The 26,721-nt window shown below is 39.9% G+C and overlaps 1 protein-coding gene across 1 annotated transcript in view; it reads left to right on the plus strand.

Annotated features, from left to right (window-relative positions):
* The window catches only part of SPEF2 (sperm flagellar 2), a 170,767-nt gene that overhangs the window by 106,126 nt on the left and 37,920 nt on the right, over nt 1-26,721 (plus strand). The window contains 6 exon segments of the mRNA XM_030843619.2: nt 664-815; nt 4,929-5,109; nt 9,288-9,435; nt 11,510-11,638; nt 13,592-13,730; nt 16,413-16,642. Coding sequence (XP_030699479.2) covers nt 664-815; nt 4,929-5,109; nt 9,288-9,435; nt 11,510-11,638; nt 13,592-13,730; nt 16,413-16,642 — 979 coding nt within the window.

The raw sequence follows: 26,721 nt of genomic DNA on the forward strand, positions 1-26,721 counted from the left end.
TTCCCTCTCCCTGGGAGATTGACAAGCATATTGACATATTAAGATATTAAGATGCCCTGCAATAAGGAAACTCTTTTGGTATGTTAACCTAACATTTCTGAAATTATTTGACTTTGCAAAGTTTTTGTTTGTTTTTTTCCCAGCATGGTGCTCCTTAAGAGCTTATAGGACAAAGCTTCTACAAAATAAATTTTAGAAAATGCTATTCTAGGGAATTTCTAAGATTTCTTTCAAAACTAAGTTTTTGTGATGAGAGAAACAGTAAGAAAGCATTATTTACTAGTTACCATAAATCTGAGAGGACTTTTGATCAATTCTGCTCATATGATATATGATGGCATCTTATTCAGGGCTTCCCTGGTGACGCAGTTGTTGAGAGTCCGCCTGCCGATGCAGGGGACACGGCTTCGTGCCCTGGTCTGGGAAGATCCCACATGCCGCGGAGCGGCTGGGCCCGTGAGCCATGGCCGCTAAGCCTGCGCATCCGGAGCCTGTGCTCCGCAACGGGAGAGGCCACAACAGTGAGAGGCCCACATACCGCGCAAAAACAACAAATAAATAAATAATAAAAAAATAAAATAGTGCTTACAGGGCTTATACAGAACATATGTACAGATCAGCTTGTTCTGTCTTGGGTATTAACATTCGTATTTTCTATTAAAGGCAGAACTGAACCGTTTCCAAGATACGAAGAGACTGCTTCAAGATTATTACAGGGGAATGGAATGTAAAATCCCAACAGATGACACTAAGAGATTTACTCGAGTCCCATTGGTCCAACTGGATAGTAAAGATACTTTGGACTTCCAGCTTAGGTAAGGCGGGCTATCACGTTGCACTGTAATCAGTCTCAACATAAAGCTTTGTGATTTTAAATTGAATCCCACTAATAAAACCACAGTCTTGTATCTGCTAATCCAAAATCCAAAAAAAACTCTAAAAACTGAAAACTTCGACTCAAGACTATTGATATGCGTTATTTATCCCACTTATAGTGAATATCTACTCATTTTTGCTGCAGAGATGTAGTGTGTTTTGTTACAGAGTGCTTCCAACAGACTGCTGGGGATATTATGGAATATATAGTATATACAAATTCCGAATTCTGAAACACTTTTGACCACAAGGGTTTCTAGTAAGGGATCGTGACCCTCTACCACTTTTATGAAAGGTCCCAAGCTGCTCTGTGCGTATGTGGGCATTTGTGTGTGTGCATGGCATTATATAAATGACAATGGCAGGTGTTATGAGTCCTCTTTTACAGGTTAGGAAATTAAGAAACAGTAGAGACTCAGTCATATGTGATTATGACTTTGTGAGACTGAAACTTAGTAGCAGTCTAACATCAGATTCCCACCGGTAAGAAAATAAACTTGGTGGTAAGGGTGGAAGAAAAATGACATTTTCAGGCAATTACTAGCTATATGTAAGTAAATTAAAACAATTTGTTTGGGAAAGTCACCCCAACTCTCTTAAGACTTGGTTTCCTTATCTGTAAAGTAGGGTTGTTGTGAAGATTACAGAAAATGAAATCCTCAAAACACGTAGCACCGTGCCTGGGAGTCAGAAGACTTGAGACCTAGTCCCAGTGCCTCTCAATAAGTGATGACTATTATTGTCATCATATTATCGCATAATATGACAACAAACCCTTCTTCCTCACATGCACTGTTTTAATTATGAGTATCGCATGTTCTTACATTCCTCATTTTACCCTCCCTTATTCCAGAAAGGATTTGCAATGGCCTGTGCATGATAGGATTCCACAGTGATCTGAGGCCCATTTCTCTCTAGGCTTCTTCCATCTGGTCCCATCATGTCCTTGTCAGGACTATGAGTAAGCAAGAAAACACAAGAAGTCTGAACCCTCTTTTTGACACAGATACAAGTGAAATGTTTAACTCAGCAAGCTTCTGAAAGAGACCTTTGTAATTAAGAACAATAAAAATTTCCCAAAGTGATAGGAACAGTCAGAGTCATCAAAAGAGGCCAAGTTTCAATGTCTACAGTAGCAGGGCATTCTGTTCTTAGCACAAAATAGCAAGTCAGGTATAATGGGGAAGCTATTAATGTTGGTTAGTAGAATGAAACAGGCAAAAGAACAGCCAGTTCTTACTTTTTGCAAAACACTCTGCACCAGTCTCAACCTCAGATCACTGCTGTGAGTATACCCTGGAACTCTCAGCCAATCAATGCGTCAACCAACCAACCAGTCTCTTTCATATGTATAGGGAAACGAGCAGAGTGTTAAGCATGTTCACACAGCTTGTCTATTTTATTCCTCCAACAACCTAATAATAATAATGGTGTTAACTAATAACCAATAATGTGTAACAATATTATTATTATATTTGTATTTTTCCAGAAGGAATGGAGCCTCAGAAAGTCGAGTGACATGCCCCAGTTCGTATCTACTGATACATCTACTGATAGTGAGAGAGCTAGCTGACCAGAATTTTTCCCAGTAAATGAATTCTAAATCCAAATCCCTTTTCTAAATGATATGTTACCACTGCTGTCCTCCAAAGCAAGGTGTTAGGAACGCCTATTGCCCCGTATTAAACATGTAGAGATGATCACACAGCCTTTATCTTATTAGACACGTGAATCTCACGTCTCAGTGACTGAGATTAAGCACTACTTGATTATTAAAACGTCAGCTCTCCTTGTGGGTGGACATATACTGAGTTGTAGACCCTCAACACGTTGCTTTTATAAGGCATGGTGCACTGTCAGAATTCCAAGCGCTATGAGAATCAAAGAGCCAACTTCAGAAAACCTTGTCCGATGCTTCAAAACAAGGCCAAGCTAATTGCGTGCTGGAGTTCACAGCCAGCTTTCTGCATCACTGCTCTGGTCCCTGGCAACTTGAGTCTGCAAGCCAAATGCTTGTTCCTCCTCCAATGTTAGCAAAGGCATCCCTGGAGCTCCTCTCTGCCCATTCCTTGCCCTAGCCGAAAACTCTTCCTATGTTCTATCACCGAGGGGGATCCCAGCGCAATTAGCATTCTGCTCGGTGGATCGTTCCCTGCAGTTAGCCTTTGAGATCCTGGGATCCTTCAAGGATAGGATATTCTCAGGGGCAGCTCTAAAATCTCTACCTAGGGGCAGCAATATGGTCGAGAAAGGGGGAGAGGCAGCTTAACTCTGTGTTCCCACAGCACTTTACGAAACAGAGACAGCCTTCATCGCCCATTCTCAAGGGTAGGGAGAGCTGCTGGAGCTCTCACACCTCCGTGGGACACCCCCTTGCAGACCTCACATCTGTCATATCCTGCTTTTTAACTGTCTACTTCCGGAAGCCAACTGCTAGTCGTTTTAAAGAAGTGACGTCCAGTTCTATTGGTTTGCTTTTCATGACTGATTTATACCTTGTCAGAAGTTTATATCCCAGATAAATTTCAAACTTGCATGTCTTCATAATTGCCATTGTTTAATCCCCCTCCTCATAATTACTGAGAATTAGACCTAAAAATTATGTTTTAGCATTGCTTGTCTCTAGTTTCCTCTTGTTAGACTTTCTAGACCATAAAACATTTTTTTTTCTTTTTTAACATCTTTACTGGAATATAATTGCTTTACAAGGGTGTGTTAGTTTCTGCTTTATATCAAAGTGAATCAGCTATACATATACATATATCCCCATATCTCCTCCCTTTTGCATCTCCCTCCCACCCTCCCTATCCCACCCCTCTAGGTGGTCACAAAGCACCAAGCTGATCTCCCTGTGCTATGCGGCTACTTCCCATTAACTATCTATTTTACATTTGGTAGTGTATATATGTCCATGCCACTCTCTCACTTTGTCACAGCTTACCCTTCCCCCTCCCCGTGTCCTCAAGTCCATTCTCTATGTCTGCGTCTTTATTCCGATCCTGCTCCTAGGTTCTTCAGAACCACTTTTGTGTTTTTTATTTTTTTTATATATTCCATTATATATGTGTTAGCATACGGTATTTGTTTTTCTCTTTCTGACTTACTTCACTCTGTATGACAGACTCTAGGTCCATCCACCTCACTACAAATAACTCAATTTCGTTTCTTTTTATGACTGAGTAATATTCTGTTGTATATATGTGCCACATCTTCTTTATCCATTCATCTGTCGATGGACACTTAGGTTGCTTCCATGTCCTGGTTATTGTACATAGAGATGCAATGAACATTATGGTACATGACTCTTTTTGAATTATGGTTTTCTCAGGGTATATGCCCAGTAGTGGGATTGCTGGGTCATATGGTAGTTCTATTTGTAGTTTTTTAAGGAACCTCCATACTGTTCTCCATAGTGGCTGTAACAATTTACATTCCCACAAACAGTGCAAGAGGGTTCCCTTTTCTCCACACCTTCTCCAGCATTTATTGTTTACAGATTTTTTGATGATGGCCATTCTGACCGGTGTGAGGTGATACCTCACTGTAGTTTTGATTTGCATTCCTCTAATGATTAGTGATGTTGAGCATCCTTTCATATGTTTGTTGGCAGTCTGTATATCTTCTTTGGAGAAATGTCTACTTAGGTCTTCTGCCCATTTTTGGATTGGGTTGTTTGAGTTTTTGATATTGAGCTGCATGAGCTGCTTGCAAATTTTGGAGATTAATCCTTTGTCAGTTACTTCATTTGCAAATATTTTCTCCCATTCTGAGGGTTGTCTTTTTGTCTTGTTTATGTTTTCCTTTGCTTTGCAAAAACTTTTAGGTTTCATTAGGTCCCATTTGTTTATTTTTGTTTTTATTTCCATTTCTCTAGGAGGTGTAGACCACAATACAGCCTTTCATAGTCATTTCTCCATCTAAAGAGTTCTTCCAAGAAAACTGTGAAAATTGAGATTAAAGCAGGACAATGAAATTCACCAAGTAACATGGACACAAAAATAGGATTCTGTTAAATAAAATCTTTATATTTCTTTTTTGTTGGTTTTCCCAAGAATTCCCCTAGTTCATCAAAGACCCAATTCTCCAGCGTCATCTTTATCCAAACCAAAAACAAAAGCCATACTGAAGGGCAAGATTGATTACTCACTGGAAAACATAGAGTTAAACTTTGAGGCCGATGAGAAGATGGTGATGGACACGTGGCAGCAGTCTTCTTTAGCAATATCTCACATGGTAAGCAGTGCTGGTTACTACGTTTCCTTTCAGTAATACCCATTCATTAACTTCCAAAGTTGGTAATATGCTATGAACAGAAAATTTACACAATGTTCACAATATAAATCTATACCTCCCAGAAGTTTTTTCTTTTTATCTGAAAGAAAAAGTTCAATCAGCAAATATATGAGGTCAAGAAAGGAGTGAACCAACATTTAGATTATTTTCTATGCTGGCCCAGGGTTCCAAGTGCAGGGCTCTACGGGGCCAAGCAGGAAATGTCAATGAGATGGGTTAAGTATAAGGCAATAGGGTGGAGTGGGACTGTGGCCAAGTGGAAGTAGCAACCCCATCTAAAGAGGCTCGTAGCCAACCTTGCCATTTAAGCATGGTGTCCAGTAGGGCCAGATTTTCAAGTTTTAAAGTCAGAAATTCAGCCTCTACTTTCTTTAAGTCTTCAAAACTAGTTCCTACCTTGATTCCCAACCAGTTGGTTGTCTGTTTCCTGAAGACTGAGTCTTCTCTGATTGCATGCTCTTCTAATCCTTGTAGCATTTATTGTCTCTCCCACTTTTGACTCTTAGTATCTAGGTTATTGTTTGTGATTTTTACCTTATTAATGTTTTCCTGAATACTTAACTAGGTTCTAAAACTTTCTGTATCCACTACACCTAGCATAATGCCCACATCTAACACAATACTGAGTCCTCAGTACATTCTTGAGATGCTGCTGCTGCTATGCTGGTGACACTGATGTTCATATAAATGATGATGGTCATGGCAAGGAGGATCACCGCAAAGACTACAACTACCAAGGACCAGAGAGTGGGAAACCGGATCTAGAAGTTCTAAAAAAAGTAGATGAATTAGTATCCTTACTGTTAATTGAACATAAAGACAACTTACAAGTCTTATGAATCCCATTAAAATTACCTGAGGAAATGAGATTTTAAATATTAGATTATTAGAAAGAGAGTATCATACAGCACAAAGAGCACTGGCTACACTTCTTGTTTAAGCTGTGTGATTTTAGGAAAATCACTTAACCTCTCTGAGTCTTTGATTCTTTATCTGTAACATGGGAGACATTCTACCTTATCTTTCCTTTCTTGAATGGTTGAAAAGATCCAATGAAATAATGCATATGAAAGTTTTTTAGAAATTAAATATAATAGGTTATTATATTAAGAAGTTTATTCAAAACTGTACCACTTTGCTTGTGAACCTTTGAAAACCACATAGAAAGCATAGGAGGAAGGATTGTTTAGTAATTAATATTCCTAATAATTACATTTGAATCCTGCTTTTATATTTCTAATAGACTTTTATGACTTTGATATTACATGTCTTTAAGTGAACTTTGAGTTTCAGATGAAACAGGCCTGAGAGAACAGGACCAGCTGAGATCAGGGCAATTGGAATGAGAGCACTTTAACATGGGCTTTTCGCTACACAGCAGTTTTACCAGGAGCTATTCATTTAGTACGTTATGTTAATTTTTAGTAAAACTTTCTTGTAATTAGCAGGTGTGCAATGATTTCAAAGAAATAAGTCATGTTTAACACTCACAGCGTCAAAGCATTATTTCTAGAGTTTCTTCAGCCTTACAAGCTCGATTATTGGATGTACTGTGAATTATGTTAATTTTTGAAAGAGACCCAGAGGTGTTTGAGGGAAGTGGACCAGAAAAATGCGGATGATGATAATTATCATCACAAGGTTGTTTACAGAGGAGAAAAATCCAATTTTAAAGGAAATTGCTAACTCACCGTGGTTTGCAAGAACACATTCAAAAATGAATTGCTTGCAATTTAGGGGAGAATGTTAACAAGTCTGCTTTCAGCTTTACCAAGAATTTGAAAGTACAGTATATATCATGAAATCCATTTTTATCAACAGAACATCTGATTAAAAAAATGCATACAGGTGGTGGTGCAGTGGTTGAGAGTCTGCCTGCCGATGCAGGGGACATGCGTTCGTACCCCAGTCCGGGAAGATCCCACATGCCTCGAAGCGGCTGGGCCCGTGAGCCATGGCCGCTGAGCCTGCGCGTCCGGAGCCTGTGCTCCGCAACGGGAGAGGCCACAACAGTGAGAGGCCCGCGTACCACAAAAAATAAAAAATAAAAAAACGCATACACACCCACAAAAAAGCTGCCTAGCTCTCTGAAACATTTCTGCATCCCTCCAAGGTTCTGCTAATACTGAAGAAGCTGTGGGTGTATTCTGTATCATATGATTATTTTCAAAGAAATTCCATCAATCAATAAGCATTTTCTGGACATCGTCTATGAGCACAGCACAGATGCTGAAAGCTATGGAGAAAACCAAGAAGCAGGGCTGGCTCAGCCCTCCGGAGCGCTCATTTCAGTTGGAGATTGGGGACAAGATTTAACACTCATAGAACAGTTGTGCAGAGTGATATGCTGCGCTATGGGTATGAAGCGTGGTGGGAATCTGGAGAGGACAGGAATTGGCTGGTCTATCGCCCCCGCAGGATTGAAAGCTTCTTTGAGAGAAGAGATTAGATTGTGCCTTCTTCGTCTTTCTAGTCACCTCTATCCAACTTCCTGTTTCTCCTCTGGGCCCCTCCCCCAGTTCTCCCCAGAAATAACATCAGGCTTGGACACAGTAAGCACTGTAATAAATAAATAAACTCCCATGGACCTCCATTTCCTCACCAGTTGCCTTATTGAGATTTTTAAGTTTTCAACCATATGTTGCTACTGCCCCCATGGTGTGTGCAGGTTTTCTTTCTTCATTTTGGGAGTCTCGTCTCAGCTCTCATTTCTCAGATTTACAGCCATAAACGCCCTTCACCTCACCAGGGGCAGGTGAACTTATTTTAGCAGGTCCAGTCTTTCTCTTTTTTATGTTTTTAATTTTTATTTTGTATTGGAGCATGGTTCATTAACAATGTTGTGTTAGTTTCAGATGTACAGCAAAGTGATTCAGTTATACATATACATGTATTTATTCTTTTTCAAATTCAATCCCACTCCTGGGCATATATCCGGAGAAAAACATGGCTCAGAAGGTCCAGTCTTGGGGCTTCCCTGGTGGCGCAGTGGTTGAGAGTCCGCCTGCCGATGCAGGGGACACGGGTTCGTGCCCCAGTCCGGGAAGATCTCACATGCTGCGGAGCGGCTGGGCCCGTGAGCCATGGCCGCTGAGCCTGCGCGTCCGGAGCCTGTGCTCCGCAACGGGAGAGGCCACAGCAGTGAGAGGCCCGCGTACAGCAAAAAAAAAAAAAAAAAGTCCAGTCTTTCTAACTGCAGGCACAGCCCCAGCTGTACAAGCCCCAAGACAAGGTTTTCCTGCTGCCTGCAGAGCACAGCCAGCCTCATAGGCAAGATGGAGGTATCCCAGCAGCACTTCGCACATCTCCCTCTCTGCCCTTCATCAGCTATTGTATTGTGACCACACAACTAATCTCTCATACCAGGAAATCTATGAGAGTGAAAGGAGGGTGCTGATATGAAAAGAAGCTAAAATTTCCCCCAAGTAGAGGAAGTTAAGAAGCAGCGATGCAGTTAACCTATGGGACAGGTCATCCTCATGAACACTGCACCTTGCTGGGGTGATGTCTAGTGTTAGAATAGAATGGAAGCCCAGGATTCAAGTGTCCATGAGCCCAATTAATACAGGGCATGTGCCCCCAAAACTTGGCTGGAGGACATGAAAAATTGTCACCAATTTTATGTATGAAGCACAGACACACATGAAATACATAGGCAGAGACCCTTCTGCAGTATTGAAATTTCAGGAAGGGGAATAGGGTTAGGAGAAACTGACTTAAAAACAATCAATAATGAAAAAAAACCTGAGAAACAATGATATAAAGGAATGCCCCAGGTTGAAGGCCAAGAAATAACAGGCACTTGGAAGAAGAGTGGGTGTTAAATCCATAGGGTCTGAGATTAAAAAGAAAGAAATGTTTGTGTAACTAAAGACGAATGGCAGGCAGGGCTTGAGAAAGTGAGTGGCCTCCACACTGGTGGCCTCGGGGAAGCTACATCTTGGGACAGGGACAGGTTTCCATTTAAGTAGAATCTTTTAAATGTTCTGTAAAGATTGAGTACATGGCATGTTTGCTGTAGAATGAGGTTTCAATGGAATTGGGTGACGGCTAAATCCAAATAGCTATCGTCTTTCATAAATGTTGTATTAACTGAAATGTGGCTCTTATACAACCAGGTGGCTGCTGAAATTCATCGGAGACTCATGGAAGAAGAAAAAGAAAACCAGACAGCAGAGGCAAAAGAAAAACCTCCTCAGGTAGCTGCAAATAAAAAAGTGAAAAAGGAGCCGCCCAAGAAAAAAGAAGAGGACAAAAAAGGAAAAGGTATTCATGGCTTTAGCATCCAGAACCCTGGATGCTTAACCTCTCCTTGGTGGAGAACAAGCACTTAACCAGGCACATGAGCCTCTGAGCTACTAGAATGCTGTTCATTAGGTTTTACTTCGAGACCCAGTCTTCTGTGAGCCGGAGTGTTAGCTGGCAAACATTCTCCATGCCAGCGTTTATCCAAATAGCCAAGTGTATCCAGGGTGAAATAAATCTCAAAGATAGTTTTGAACATGTGAAAAGAACTCCAAGATGACACTATGTAATCTGAAAAGTGTGTGCAAGGGGGCTGACACTGGCTGCCTTGATCAAGAAAGGGTTAAAAGCTAATTCTGAGTATGTAAGTTTCAGGTTTAATTCAGGTTTCAGGTTTCAGGTTTCAGGTTTCATTCAAGCAAGTCCTTCTCTCCTGGAGGCCTCCTACCTAAAACTCAGCCTCAGAGGCAGGATGGAATGAAAAGGGGAAAGGGTGGGCTCTACCACAAACATTACCCTGGCCTCTGAATGTTTCCACTTGCACATTTTTGCAGTGACTTGAGGCAAGAGAGGAAGAGAGGGAAGCACATGAGCAAAAGTCCTTCCACTGATCAGTTGCTCCTGATGTGTTTGTTAGGCCCCTGACATGCAGAACATGATGAGGATGGGTACTAAGGACACAGCGATAAACTTAAAAAAGCAGAAACGTGGTCCCTGCCCTGATAGGACTGTAGTCTAATGGCAGAGACAGACATGTGACCGGTCATTGTTCTTTATGGGGGAGGTAGAGGTCCCTGGAGAGCGCAGTTATCTCACTCCATCTGAGGGGTAGAAAATGCTTTCCAGATGGAGTCCATCCAAGCAGCTAGAGGGTAGCCCCACAGTAAAGAACAGGCGACCTTGGTCCATTTCAGATGCGGAACATAAAGGAAACAAGCAGCATTTGAAGGAAATGCTTCCTATTTACTTTAGTGGAATAATTGGTTGGGTCCAATCTCTTAATTTTACAGATGTTAAAACAGAAACCCAGAGAGATTAAGGGCTCTTTCATCTGTAATTTATACTTAAGTTCGCTATTGAAATTAACACATCTTATTATATTTCTTTGTTTACATTTGTCTTCTTCCCAAAATTTGAACCCCTTGAGATCAGACCTTCAAGAAAGATTTATTGAACTAAGTAGAATAGTACAAGCGTGGCCTGCAGCTAGAATCTCACTGCCATTTCTTATGGGCAAATTCTCAAACACTGACAAATTCTTTTTTTTTTTAATTTATTTTATTTTTTGACTGCGTTGTGCCTTTTGTTGCTGCGCATGGGCTTTTCTCTAGTTGTGGTGAGCAGGGGCTTCTCTTGTTGCGGAGCACAGGCTCTAGGCACGCAGGCTTCGGTAGTTGTGGCTCGCAGGCTCTAGAGCGCAGGCTCAGTAGTTTTGGCGCACAGGCTTAGTTGCTCCACGGCATCTTCCCAGACCAGGGCTCGAACTCGTGTCCCCTGCATTGGCAGGTGGATTCTTAACCACTGCGCCACCAGGGAAGCCCAAACACTGGCAAATTCTTATTTTCTAATTCTCGTGTGTAATCATTAAAGTACTTGTATTTAAGCACTAGTTAAAAGACAATAAGTAGATTACGAATTCTTGACCATCAGCTACATTTCCACCTATCTGCTTGAGGTTATTCTCTGATCTTCTCTTGATGAGGACCTGGGAAACACTTGGCCGAGACAAGTATCCCTTGTGAAGCGGTACTTCTCCAGGTGGCCAACGCTATGTTGGGGTTTGCTAATTTCTGTCCCCAAACACTAAATTGCATCCTCTTTGGTGTCTGTAACCCTGTCTGCATGAGCCACACACCTCATTTTTCCATGATGCTAGACAAATGGGGGTATTATTATATGTGTCCAGCCAGACACCACATGGAGAATTCTCAAGGAAAGATTATCAATATTTCATCACTCACACCAGGGTTTCTCCTTTCCAAATCACCAGACGTGTATCACCCTACACACTTCACTTTGTCCTCATTTTATCCAAGTCCCTTCGTGTACACTTGTATGTTGCCAGGTAACTCAGCACGTTTCATTGCCCTTTCAGGTAAATCCCCACCAATGGCAGAAACCACTCCTGTAATAGTAACAGCAGAGGAGGCTGAAGAAATGGAAATAGAAAACAAACTGAGGCTCAGAATAAAGGAAGAGCACCTTGCTGCCCTGCAATTTGAAGGTAGCAATTGGAAAGAACTAAGATGACACTTTTAAGTAGAAAACAGACCAGTAGGCAAACAGCCCCTGGCTGGCTTTTGTCTATGAGGACACAAAGCAAACTTAACTGAAAGGTACAACATTCAGTTGGCTGTTTTCATGTGACCGTATGAAGACTAGATCTGACTGTCGTATTATTGTCTGCTGGGATCTCAAAAAGGGAATTTGAGAAGAGGTTAGGAGAGCACCAGCAGTAATTAAAATCTCAAAGAAAAGAAACAAGCAGTATTTTAGACTTGGTGTGATTTTGCAGGCTAAAAGAAAGCTTGGGGCTACCTAAGGAGGTTCTTCTATATTATAATAAGAATAATTTAGGCCTCTCATTAGGAAGGTAAACCCTGACTAAAGGCTAACGGGTCCTGAAAGTGAGTTCTTGGGAGCAGGGGCCACAGAAGAGCCAGTCATAGATCGATAATGTTCAAGGGCCTCCTTCTCTAAAGAGAGCAACAATTTTACAAGACATAGTCTTCTTCTGGCTCTTCCAGTTGTCATATAATAAATTCAAAATGGCATTTGAAAAGATCAAGAAATTGAGCCAAAGTATCCTGATTGGAAAGAAACCATGGTCGATAAACTAGATGTCAAAACCATAAAAATGCAGCATTGGGTAAGCTGGGACCCATTAACTACTCAAACAATTAACTCCTAAAGATGCTTTCCATCCCTTGCTTCTCTCCTTTTCTCCCTGTCTCCATCCTCCTACCACCTGCTTTCATAATTGCAAGAGTAAAATCTGAAGGATGTTGAACACAGGAAGTCAGGACACATGCTTGTCCCGTTGCCTGTCCCCACATCTGCTTTCAGTAGCTAAGTATGCTTCATCCTTCAGTTCATTCTATATGTGGCCCCTAGTATAGCTAAATTCACTAGTTTATATAGTAAATGTTTACTGAGTTTCTACTATGTGCCAGGTCCTGTAGTAGTTGAGAGAAATATACACATATATATACAAAACAACAGACAAAAATAAAATCCAATCTAGAGGAAGAGAAATGCAAACAATCACTTATAATATGTTGTGATATTGGAATTAGGCGGACAGGACAAAGGAAGCATGGCGGGAGTCAAGAAAGACTTCTGAGCAGATGAATTCATGCTTGAGAAGAACTGGAAGAATGTGGGAAATGGGCACAGGGGACAGCGGGGGCAGGGAAGGGGGAGGAGAGCTAGGTGACTAGTGGGGATTAGCTGTGGAGTCTGAGGCACATTCTGGGAAAGAGTGATCAGGGAGGTGGAGGGTCGCATAGGCCCTGGCCAGAAAGTTACATTTCCCTTATGGCGACTGGGAGCTAGTGAAGAATTCTGAGCAGAAAGCACCTGTGAGCACGTGCGCAGATGAGCTGGGTTACTCTTGGGCGGGTGGAAGTGGATTTGGATTTGAGGTGGGGAAAGGAACTTGGAGAAAGCAGGACGGAGGCGGTTGCTGTAGTTGAGGCGAGACATAAAGCAGTGCCCAATCGTGGTGATAGAAAAAGCAAGGAAGAAAGATTGGACAGATATTTTAGAGGAAAATCCACAGACCTCATTGTGTGCCCAGAGCAACAATGGGCGCTGGGACCACGGGCTTCACCCTCCTGTTCTAAGACGGGAGATCCAGAGACTTAGTACCCTCCCCCTTTTTGAAATTCAGAAATTATCTATTTGTGTTTTCTCATTCCAATTTATCAAAGGGTATATTGCAATAAAGTGCAATTACATGTAAAGCTGAATTATAGTTTTGGTTTAAATAAACTGTCTAACCACACATTGCTTTGTTTCTGAGATGGATAGGGTATAGTTATCCATACTGGTGTATCAGGTGTATGCCTGAAGTTTCACAGACTGAAGTGTAATTGGTTTAAAATTGAATTTGGCTAATCAGAAAATGCATGACATATAAAACGTGTAAACAATGTTTGTTTCTCTTTTTAAATAGAGACAGCTGCACAGTTCAGACTTGAACTGATCAAGGTAAAAGCACTGGCTTTCCTGGAAGAGTTAGTAACAAAGGCAGTTGAGGTGTATAAACTCATGGAAAAGTGGCTCGGTGAGAGGTACTTGAACGAAATGGCCAGGTAAAGTACTGCGTGACTTTTTAAAATATTTACTTTGTTAATTCCTGAAGACCAAAATTGACAAAGATTTTTAAGGTGTTTACAAACTTGAATTACATTTACAAATGGAAATTTTGACCTTTTGGGAAATCACATATGCATTTGTGTTGCCTCTTTTTAACAATAGTAAGTCATGTATCAAAGGGCGCTATGGCGCATTATTTGTGAGTTTGGTTTTCACCTGCTCAGTGAGGACCTTAGCTTACAAGGTAAAACTATAAGCAATTTAAAAATATTTTTTAGAAGTAGTATAATGTTTCATATCTTTCTAATGCCAGACTTATTAGTCAGGGCCAATGAATGGGAGATGAAATCATTCACAGGAATGTTTTACCCGTTAGGCTGATTCCCTTGTGACAGCCAGTTCTACTTTTCTATTGGGTTCCAAAGGCTTTCCAGATCCTCATTACTAGTGAGGGACAGCAAGTCTCATCCTCTTAATTCTCCCCTGAAAGGCATAAAGAGGCAGCTCAGCAGGGCGGAAACAGCCCTCAATGGAGAGTCAGGAAACCTGATGGTCCAGGAGATGGAGAATCTCTCCTTGTCCACATATTACAGCATGCCTAACCACTTCGGGCCCCATAGGCCTCATCTGTAAAAGAAAGCACTCCAACCAGGCTATTTTAAAGGTTTCTACTAGGTCTAGATTCTGTGATACACTACAGTTTGCAATAAACATTTACTGAAAATTTGGAAGTTGTGGCGTACGTAGTATACAAATGGCAACTTTCTCAGAAGCAACATCGGCCAGGTAGAAGACGGTTGTTAGGGTTTGTTTTCTCCAGTCCTTGTCTCAAAATGAAAGTTCTGTTGTAAAATCCTCAGCCTAGTTGTTTGTATCTGTTGCTCTATAGTAAAACACACACACACACACCCCTCGGCCCGGTAACCTCACTGCAGTAGTGCTTAAAATACTTTGTCCGGTACTCATCAGCATTGTGAAGCAGTGATGTTCAGTTCTGTTCTCTGCCTGCTGCCTACAAATGAAAGCATATCTTCTTCATTCTTAGGGTTCACAGCGCCCATCCTTGTGGCCACATCAAGAGGCACGTGGCCAAGTTTCTTTTTTTTTTATCAGATGAACTCGTATTTCTCAGATTTATCTTGTGCGTGTGTGTGAGGTCAGATATATATATATCTGACCTCTGAATATGGCCACAAGAAATTAAAACCTAGGACTGTCAAGCTATGCTTTCTCTTTTGGTTCTTGCAAAAATTCTCCAGTGATAAGAAGAAAAAGAAATAGTGCGACCTAGCAGATCCCTTTGAACTTCAAATCCCACTTTCCATTTTCATGGGATTTCCCTAGCCGTCCCCCCACCACCGCCGCCCGCCCTTTCTGAGAAGGTTACTCTTGGTAACCTTCCACTAGATGGCGCACTTATTTTGCTGTGCTGGTTCTGGCTGGGTGTCTACATTTGGAGTCCCTCCTCACTCAGGGCTACAAGCTCTGTAGCTAGCCAGTGCCCTTTTCCTTTGCTTCCAGCACGTAAACACCATCAAACAAAAAGTACCTGGATAATACAGACTATATGGACACTCACAAATGCAGTATGCTGGAATTAAATTCCAGACTGTCTTTTGAAAGAAAGTGACTAATATATATATTTTTAATTTTCAGTATACAAATATTTGGTGTTCCAGAGTTATATAAAAGCAGATTAAATATGCATTTTTCTGCCATGTTCAATCTTTATTGCAAGACATAAATAAGATTGTTTCTGTAATACAGTAATATTGTACTTATGTATTAAATTTCTCTGGCCTTTAAAGTGACCTTTAATTAAGGCCATAACTATAATCCCCAGTACAGCCTAAATCTATGCCCTATGTGGTTTCACATGAATAACCATAAGGTATGGAGTTGTGTGTTTTTGGCTCCATTGCAAAGATGAGGAAATCAGAGAGCTTGAGTCATTTCCCAAGGACCCATGGCTGGAGAGGGGTCTGCAATGAGAGCTCAGCTTCCAGGGCTCTTCCCACTGCACCACAAGGTTCTGAACTACTGCTGCTTATACCACATGATTTAGCTGGGAATTGTTATTCCCTGTGAAGATAGCAAAGCAATTTCAATGGGTTATCTCGTCAGAGTCCACTCTGTCAAATGTGTCTTCAATAACATCAAACTCCTTGTTATAAAGTTAGAGAAAAGCCACTTTTCTAGACATCCATTATCAAATTTGATTCACTTTACATACAATTTGTCCCGATTCCAAATAAATGTGTTATTCTAACAGTCATATTTTACAGGCTTTTCTGTCATATAACTTTATTCTGGTTCATACTTAAAATGAATATATCTATTGACATAATCGTTTATATAGTAAAATATGTTCTAATACTAATAAAACCATTTTAGTGGAGTCTCTTTTTGCTCAACTTTGTATAAAATGTGTAACTCTTAGCCCTGAACGAGCATGTATTTTATTTCTAATCTACATTTATTTATTTATACCCTGCTTTTTTACAAACGGCTTTGAGGAGAAATTAGAATTTTTTAATCATGCGGATTGAATTTTCTAGCTTAGCCAAATTTTCTAAATTTTCCAATGTGTTAACTCTGTGTGTATATCTAATAAGCAAACACTATTAATCTGACAGTATTTTTAATGGAGATAACCCTATTCATTTTTCCACTTTCAGTGTGGAAAAATTAACTGAGGTAGCTCGCTATCACATTGAAACATCAACCAAAATTCAGAATGCACTTTATTTAGACCAAGAAGACTTCTGCATTAACGGTGATATAAAAGTCTTTCCAGACCTGTCTACTCCAATACGCCCTCCACCTGTAGAAAGGGAAGAAAACGGCACCCTGACCATCGAACGGCTTGGCAATCTTCGGGATCAGTTCTTAGAGATAGCGCCCAAAGGTAGGAAAAGTAATTATTATGAAAAGAGCACAAAATAAGGTTAAGATTAACCAGGATGGCCATCACCTGTCCACAAGTAAAACAGCCCTCTGGGATTGTGTGGCACTAAAACAAGCCCTTGTTTCATTCTAATTTATCTCATATTTGCTTCATACAACATAGATCTGAATTAAACAGAGCAAGACAGTGCTTAATACATTGGCAGTGCGGTGATCCTCATCCCTGGTAATTCTCCTCTCCTGCCCTCCCTGCCCCTGGCTGGCAGGTGGGTAAATTTGAGTATTACTCCGTCTGGCAGTTGAGAGACTGTCTTTGTGCATACTTCTAGTTTAAGTTTTGTGCTGGGATTCTGAGTTTGTGTTTCTGTCTCCCCCACTAGTCTGGGAAGGGAGACCAGGGAGTAGAGAATTTCCCTTCTATGTTTGCCTTTTCCCTCAATGTTTCATAGACCAAGAGCAGAACCTTTGTCAACACATATTTGCTTGATTGATTAATTAATTAATCTGTTCACATGTAAGTGTACATGTTATTTTCTGCACACAAATTCTTGATTTCCTTCACATTTTATTATTATGGCTCTGTAGCATCTACACAGGCTTTTTTTTTTAATTTGGGATCTTTCTACTTATAGATATTCATCAATGAATTCCATTAGTTGATAGCACAAGTAATTCTGAGAGAACATGTAGGATTATCATCTCCACTTTATAGGTCAGGATACTGAGTCACAAGCAGTTGAGAACTTGCCTATGGTCACATATCAATCAGGACTCTTCAGGTTCAAAGGTTTTGCCCCTTCTCACTAAACTAAGTTGCCTCTCATAAAGAGGTTTATCTTCTAACGTCTCCTACTTACTGGAAAAACCATTACTTTTCCCTAGAGAATAGTCAACTGACATTTGTCTAGTACTAACACAACTTCACTTTCGTAATGTTTATACTTCACTTATTTTTTTAAAGTTCAGTTATCCCAGAAAACCACATTAGATCTCATTAGTCAAAAGAGTATTACTTTACTTTAAGTCTGAAGACTTCCTTGCTAAGCCCAGTGGGTGAAACAGATGTAAACATTTCCCTGGGTAGACCCCTACCCTAGCAAGTGTCACCTCATCTAATCAGCTTGAGTGGGCCTACACCTCCAAGATATAAAGGCACACACTACAGCAGTGGATGAACACAAACTCAGGTTGGAAACATTTAGGCAGGAAGCAGCTGGTCAAAAAGATATGGCCATCAGCTGGTACAGGAAAAAAATCTCAGTTGTATAAAACCAGCTCATGAAATCCCTTCAGTCTTTCAGTCAGGTAGATTCCATCCTCTTTCCCTTTGTGTGGGCTTACAATGTCTTTTTATTATGTATTTCCTTCTTCAAAGTTGCTTTTGCTCTTCATTTTATCCATATTGTTTACATATAAAATAAGAAGACGTATGTGAAGTATAATTTGCTTTAATCCTAAACTAGGGTGACTAGAAGCTGGTCAAAATTTAAAGTTTTGGTGAGCATTTGAGTAGGAAAATTATCAACCACTCATAATCCCTTTCAGAAAGGACCTTAGTATTCATGGCGATAATCGTAATACATTCTTGGGTCCAACCTTAAAATCAGAGTTTGAATTTCAATTAAAAGTTTAAACATAGGGCTTCCCTGGTGGCGCAGTGGTTGAAAGTCCGCCTGCCGATGCAGGGGATAGGGGTTCATGCCCCGATCCAGGAAAATCCCACATGCCGCGGAGCAGCTGGGCCCGTGAGCCATGGCCGCTGGGCCTGCGCGTCTGGAGCCTGTGCTCCGCAACGGGAGAGGCCACAACAGTGAGAGGCCCGCATAGTGCAAAAAAAAAAAAGAAAAAAGTTTAAACATAAATTACAAATATCAGCTATAACTTGACATACATATGTCTTAGAAGATTAACTCTAGAAACCGTTGAGACTAAAAGATGTCAACTGACACATTTATCTATTTTCAGAGTTTGGTAGCATACAACGGCTTTCAAAGTATGATAGGAAGAGGAAGGAAGGGAGAAGAAAGAAAGGGAGGTAAAGGAGAAGGGTGATAATTATGTATAAATATATTTTTTAAAAGTAGGTGTAAAAGGAAAACCACTTGCCCTAGGGACTTAGAGTGTAATTTGAAAAGGCAAGCAAAGAAGAAACTTCTATCTAGGTGCTCCTCTGGAACAGAATCTGAACTTGATAAAAGTGCTCAAGAATGCAAAGCAAAGGTGAATCAGTGTGCAATGAGGTTGGTCAGGAAAATTGTGTGGAAAAACACCTCAGAGGGAGGAATTGAAAGAAGTAAAGAGTGACTGGATGTCAAGGATACAGAGGATATTTAAAGTTGGGGGAACGGCCACCAGAAAATGTGTAGGTTTGCGGCTTGAGTATGGATGTTTGAGGAAAGGTCAGGGACCTCTCTGCTTCTCCCTCCCCAGTTGCATGAACTGCAGGAAAACAGATGCAGAGGTCAGCTCTGTCTGGGGAACCACCTCCAGCCACCCAATCTAGAGAATTATCCAGATTTAAGAATAATTGTTGTAATTAACACAGAATTGACAAAGCTATACAGTACTGTGGGATTTGGGGATCTTGATAGTACAAAATGAGTTACGGTCTATAAGCAAAGAGTTTAAACCCTTTTCTTTGTTATTGGCTCAGTTATACTATTTGAAAATATATATATTGCATATGGCACTTTTTAAATACATGTAAAATACTTAGCACAGTATCAGGGGATCTATCAATAGAAATAATATTCATTGTCATCATTTTTCTAATGTATAAAGGGAAGGTGAAATAATAATCATTCCATTTTCTGGATCCCAGAGTCACAGAATTAGAGGTTCTCTGATGACATCTTAGAAGTCAGGCAGCAAATGTTAATGTTACCCCTCCCTGAGGAAATCCAATGATTACCACTCACTCCTTCTCCCAGTTTCCCTGGCCCCAAAAACATCCTTTGACTTGAGTCTTTCTTATTCATTCTTGTCAAAGGATACACACCAATCCGTCTTTTACATGAAGTGTTTGTCATATTCCTTCCAAGAATTAGAAAACAATCTTTTACGATACATCCCATGGTATTTACCCTAGAAATCTACAATTTCAAAAGACGATCTTAGTTGAAGTAATAACAGTTTTGAAAGTATAGAGCAACTGGCTGCAAGTAGTACATTTCTAAATGTGGAATCCTGTAGAACTTGCTGCTTGAACTTGAAAATTGCTGTTATTTCTAAGCCAAGAAGTGTGAGCATTTTCTTACACTGTTTCACATATTTCAATTTAACCTATGATATTTAAGATGCAAACTTCAAGCTCACTAAAATATATTAAAATATGGTGAATAGATGAATTTTTTTCTAGGAAACAACATACATATTTGCATATAACAATCATTATGATACTAAACCCAAAGTAAGATTTTCTTTTTAGCAAATTTACAAGGAGTATCAATGTGATTAAGTTATATTTTGTTCCCTTTAATTATGCTACATAAACAAAATTATTCAGAGAAATGAATAATCTTTCATTAAAACAAATGACTGAATACATACTTGTGAGTAACTAGTATCAAGATATTAATGGAGAAGATTGGTTCAAGATGGTAGAGTAGAAGGACATGCACTCACTCCATCTTGTGAGAGCACCGGAATCACAACTAACTGCTGAACAATCATTGACAGGAAGACACGAACTGAGCAAAAAAATACCCCACATCCAAAGACAAAGGAGAAGCTGCAGTAAGATGGTAGGAGGGGCACAATCACAATAAACTCAAATCCCATAACTGCTGGGCGGGTGACTCACAAACTGTAGAACAATTATACCACAGAAGTCCACCCACTGGAGTGAATGTTCTGAGCCCCACATCAGGCTTCCCAACCTGGGGGTCTGGCAGCAGGAGGAGGAATTCCCAGAGAATCAGACTTTTGAAGGCTAGCAGGATTTGATTATAGGACTTCGACAGGACTGGGGGAAACAGAGACTCCACTCTTGGAGGGCACACAGAAAGTAATGTGCACATCAGGAACCAGGGGGAAGGAGCAGTGACCCCATAGGAGACTGAACCAGACCTACCTGCTAGTTTTGGTGGATGTCCTGCAGAGGTGGGGGGTGGCTGTGGCTCACCGTAGGGACAAGGACACTGGCAGCAGAGGTTCTAGGAAGTACTCCTTGGCATGAGCCCTCCCAGAGTCCACCATTAGCCCCACCAAATATCCTGTAGCCTCCAGTGCTGGGTTGCCTCAGGCCAAACAACCAACAGGGAGAGAACTCAGCCCCACCCATCAGCAGACAAGTGGATTAAAGTTTTTCTGAGCTCTGCCCACCAGAGCAACACCCAGCTCTACCCACCACCAGTCCCTCCCATCAAGAAGCTGCACAAGCCTCTTAGATAGCCTCATCCACCAGAGGGCAGACAGCAGAAGCAAGAAGAACTACAGTCCTGCAGCCTGTGGAACAAAAACCACAGTCACAGAAAGAGAGACAAAACGAAAAGGCAGAGGACTATGTACCAGATGAAGGAATAAGAAAAAACCCAAGAAAAACAATTAAATGAAGTGGAGATAGGCAACCTTCCAGAAAAAGAATTCAGAATAATGGTAGTGAAGATGATTCAGGACCTTGGAAAAAGAATGGAGACAAAGATGGAGAAGATGCAAGACATGTTTAACAAAGACCTAGACCTAGAATTAAAGAACAAACACCTAGAAGAATTAAAGAACAAACAAATATAAACAATACAATAACTAAAATGAAAAATACACTAGAAGGACTCAATAGTAGAATAACTGAGGCAGAAGAACGGATGAGTGACCTGGAAGACAGAATGGAGGAATTCACTGCTGTGGAAGAGAATAAAGAAAAAAAAATGAAAAGAAATGGAGACAGCCTAAGAGACTTCTGGGACAACATTAAACACACCAACATTCACATTATAGGGATCCCAGAAGAAGAGAGAGAGAAAGGACCCGAGAAAATATTTGAATAGATTATAGTTGAAAACTTCCCTAACATGGGAAAGAAAATAGCCACCCAATTCCAGGAAGCACAGAGAGTCCCAGGCAGGACAAACCCAAGGAGAAACATGCCGAGACACATAGTAATCAAATTGACAAAAATTAAAGACAAATAAAAATTATTAAAAGCAACAAGGGAAAAATGACAAATAATATACAAGGGAACTCCCATGAGATTAACAGCTGATTTCTCAGCAGAAACTCTACAAGACAGAGGGAGTGGCATGATATATTTAAAGTGATGAAAGGAAATAACCTACAACCAAGATTACTCTACCCAGCAAGGATCTCATTCAGATTCGATGGAGAAATCAAAAGCTTTACAGGCAAGCAAAAGCTAAGAGAATTCAGCACCACCAAACCAGCTCTACAACAAATGCTAAAGGAACTTCTCTAAGTGGGAAACACAAAAGAAGAAAGGGACCCACAAAACCAAAACCATAACAATTAAGAAAATGGTAATAGGAACATACATACCAATAATTACCTTAAATGTGAATGGATTAAATGCTCCAACCAAAAGACACAGGCTCTCTGAATGGATACAAAGACAAGACCCATATCTAGGCTGTCTCCAAGAGACCCACTTCAGACCTAGGGACACATACTGACTGAAAGTGAGGGAATGGAATATTCCATGCAAATGGAAATCAAAAGAAAGCTAGAGTAGCAATACTCATATCAGATAAAATAGACTTTAAAATAAAGAACATTACAAGAGACAAGGAAGGACACTACATAATGATCAAGGGATCAATCCAAGAAGAAGATATAACAATTATAAATATATATGCACCCAACATAGGAGCACCTCAATACATAAGGCAAATACCAACAGCTATAAAAGAGGAAATCGACAGTAACGCAATAATAGTGGGGGACTTTAAAATCTCACTTACACCAATGGACAGATCATCCAGACAGAAAATTAAAAAGGAAAACAAAATCTTTAAATGACACAATAAACCAGATAGATTTAATTGATATTTATAGGACATTCCATCCAAAAACAGCAGATTACACTTTCTTCTCAAGTGCACATGGAACATTCTCTAGGATAGATCACATCTTGGGTCACAAATCAAGCCTCAGTAAATTTAAGAAAATTAAAGTCATATCAAGCATCTTTTCTGACCACAACGTTATGATATTAGAAATAAATTACAGGGAAAAGATGTAAAAATCACAAACACATGGAAGGTAAACAATGCACTACTAAATAACCAAGAGATCACTGAAGAAATCAAAGAGGAAATAAAAAAAATATGTAGAGACAAATGACAATGAAAACACGATGATCCAAAACCTATGGGATGCAGCAAAATCAGTTCTAAGAGGGAAGTTTATAGCAATACAATCCTACCTCAAGAAACAAGAAAAATCTCAAATAAACAATCTAACCTTACACCTAAAGGAACTAGAGAAAGAAGAACAAATAAAACCCAAAGTTAGTAGAAGGAAAGAAATCATAAAGATCAGAGCAGAAATAAATAAAATAGAAACAAAGGAAACAATAGCAAAGATCAATAAAACTAAAGGCTGGTTCTTTGAGAAGATAAACAAAATTTATAAACCTTTAGCCAGACTTATCAAGAAAAAGAGGGAGAGGACTCAAATCAATAAAATTAGAAATGAAAAAGAAGTTACAACAGACACTGCAGAAATACAAAGCATCCTAAGAGACTACTACAAGCAACTCTATGCCACTAAAATGACAACCTGAAAGAAATGAACAAATTCTTAGAAAAGTATAATGTTCCTGAACCAGGAAGAAATAGAAAATAGAAATAGAAAATATGAACAGACAAATCACAAATAATGAAATTGAAACTGTGACTTAAAATCTTCCAACAAACAAAAGTCCAGGACCAGATGGCTTCACAGGTGAATTCTATCAAAAATTTAGAGAAGAGCTAACACTCATCCTTCTCAAACTCTTCCAAAAAATTGCAGAGGAAGGAGTACTCCCAAACTCATTCTACAAGGCCACCATCACCCTGATACCAAAACCAGACAAAGAAACTACAAAAAAAGAAAATTACAGACCAATACCACTTATGAATATAGATGCAAAAATCCTCAACAAAATATTAGCAAACAGAATCCAAAAGCACATTAAAAGGGTCATACACAATGATCAAGTGGGACTTATCCCAGGGATGCAAGGATTCTTCAATATATGCAAATCAATCCATGTGATACACCATATTAACAAACTGAAGAGTGAAAACCATATGATCATCTCAATAGATGCAGAAAAAGCTTTTGACAAAATTCAACACCGATTTATGATAAAAACTCTCCAGAAAGTGGGCATAGAGGGAACCTACTTCATAATAAATGTCATATACGACAAACCCAGAGCAAACATCATTCTCAATAGTGAAAAACTAAAAGCATTTCCTCTAAGATCAGGAACAAGACAAGGATGCCCACGCTAACCACTCTTATTCAACATAGTTTTGGAAGTCTTAGCCACAGCAATCAGAGAAGAAAAAGAAATAAAAGGAATACAAATTGGAAAAGAAGAAGTAAAACCATCACTGTTTGCAGATGACATGATACTATACGTAGATAATCCTAAAGATGCCACCAGAAAACTAGTAGAGCTAATCAATCAATTTGGTAAAATTGCAGGATACAAAATTAATGAACAGAAATCACTTGCATTCCTATACACTAACAATGAAATATCAGAAAGAGAAATTAAGGAAAACATGTTATTCACCATTGCAACCAAAAGAATAAAATACCTAGAAATAAACCTATCTAAGGAGGTAAAAGACCTGTACTCAGAAAACTATAAGACACTGATGAAAGAAATCAAAGATGACTCAAACAGAGGGAGAGATATACCATGTTCTTGGATTGGAAGAATCAATATTGTGAAAATGACTATACTACCCAAAGCAAGCTACAGATTCAATGCAATCCCTATCAAGTTACCAATGGCATTTTTTATGGAACTAGAACAAAAAATCTTAAAATTTGTATGGAGACACAAAAGACCCCGAATAGCCAAAGCAGTCTTGAGGGAAAGAAACAGAGCTGGAGGAATCAGACTCCCTGACTTCAGACTATACTACAAAGCTACAGTAATCAAGACAATATGGTACTGGCACAAAAACAGAAATATAGATCAATGGAACAGGATAGAAAGCCCAGAGATAAACCCATGCACCTATGGTCAACTAATCTATGACAAAGGAGACAAGAATATACAATGCAGAAAAGATAGTCTCTTCAATAAGTGGTGCTGGGAATACTGGACAGCTACATGTAAAAGAATGAAATTAGAACACTCCCTAACACCATACACAAAAATAAACTCAAAATGGATTAAAGACCTAAATGTAAGACTGGACACTATAAAACTCTTAGAGGAAAACATAGGAAGAACACTGTTTGACATAAATCTCAGCAAGATCTTTTTGACCCACCTCCTAGAGTAATGGAAATAAAAACAAAAATAAACAAATGGGACCTAATGAAACTTAAAAACTTTTGCACAGTGAAGGAAACTATAACCAAGACTAAAAGACAGCCCTCAGAATGGGAGAAAATATTTTCAAACGAAGCAACTGACAAAGGATTAATCTTCAAAATATACAAGCAGCTCATACAGCTCAATATCAAAAAACAAAAACCCAATCCAAAAATGGGCAGAAGACCTACATAGACATTTCTCCAAAGAAGATATACAGATTGCCAACAAACACATGAAAGGATGCTCAACATCACTAATCACTAGAGAAATGCAAATCAAAACTACAATGAGGTATTACCTTACACCAGTCAGAATACCCATCATCAAAAAATCTGTAAACAATAAATGCTGGAGAAGGTGTGGAGAAAAGGGAACCCTCTTGCACTGTTGGTGGGAATGTAAATTGATACAGCCACTATGGAGAACAGTATGGAGTTTCCTTAAAAAATGAAAAATAGGGGCTTCCCTGGTGGCTCAGTGGTTGAGAGTCCACCTGCCGATGCAGGGGATGTGGGTTAGTGCCCTGGTCCAGGAGGATCCCACATGCTGCGGAGCAGCTAGGCCTGTGAGCCATGGCCGCTGAGCCTGTGCGTCCAGAGCCTGTGCTCCGCAGTGGGAGAGGCCACAACAGTGAGAGGTCCGCGTACCACAAAAAAAAAAATGGAACTACCATATGACCCAGCAATCCCACTACTGGGCATATACCCTGAGAAAACCATAATTCAAAAAGAGTCATGTACCACAATATTCATTGCAGCTCTATTTACAATATCCAGGGCATGGAAGCAACCTAAGTGTCCATCAACAGATGAATGGATAAAGAAGATGTAGTATATATATGCAATGGAATATTACTCAGCCATAAAAAGAAACGAAATTGAGTTATTTGTAGTGAGGTGGATGGACCTAGAGACTGTCATACAGAGTGAAGTAAGTCAGAAAGAGAAAAACAAATACCATATGCTAACACATATATATGGAATCTAAAAAAAAAAAAAGGTTCTGAAGAACCTAGGGGCAGGACAGGAATAAAGACACAGATGTAGAGAATGGACTTGAAGACACAGGGAGGGGGAAAGGTTAGCTGGGATGAAATGAGAGAGTGGCATGGACATATATACACTACCAATTGTAAAAGAGATAGCTAGTGAGAAGCAGCCACATAGCACAGGGAGATCAGCTTGGTGCTGTGTGTCCACCTAGAGGGGTGGGATAGGGAGGGTGGGAGGGAGACTCAAGAGAGAGGAGATATGGGGATATATATATATATGTATAGCTGATTCACTTTGTTATACAGCAGAAACTAACACACCATTGTAAAGCAATTATACTCCAATAAAGATTTAAAAAAAAAAAAAAAAGTAAATAACATCACACTGAAAAAGAAAAAATAAAAGACACATGCACCCAATGTTCATTGCAGCACTATTTACAATAGCCAGGTCATGGAAGCAACCTAAATGCCCATCAACAGATGAATGGGTAAAGAAGATGTGGTACATATACACACTGGAATATTACTCAGCCATAAAAAAGAACGAAACTGAGTCATTTGTAGAGACGTGGATGGACCTAGAGAC

This window comes from Globicephala melas, chromosome 3 (genome assembly GCF_963455315.2).
Source record: "Globicephala melas chromosome 3, mGloMel1.2, whole genome shotgun sequence".
In the NCBI taxonomy this organism is placed as follows: Eukaryota; Metazoa; Chordata; class Mammalia; order Artiodactyla; family Delphinidae; genus Globicephala; species Globicephala melas.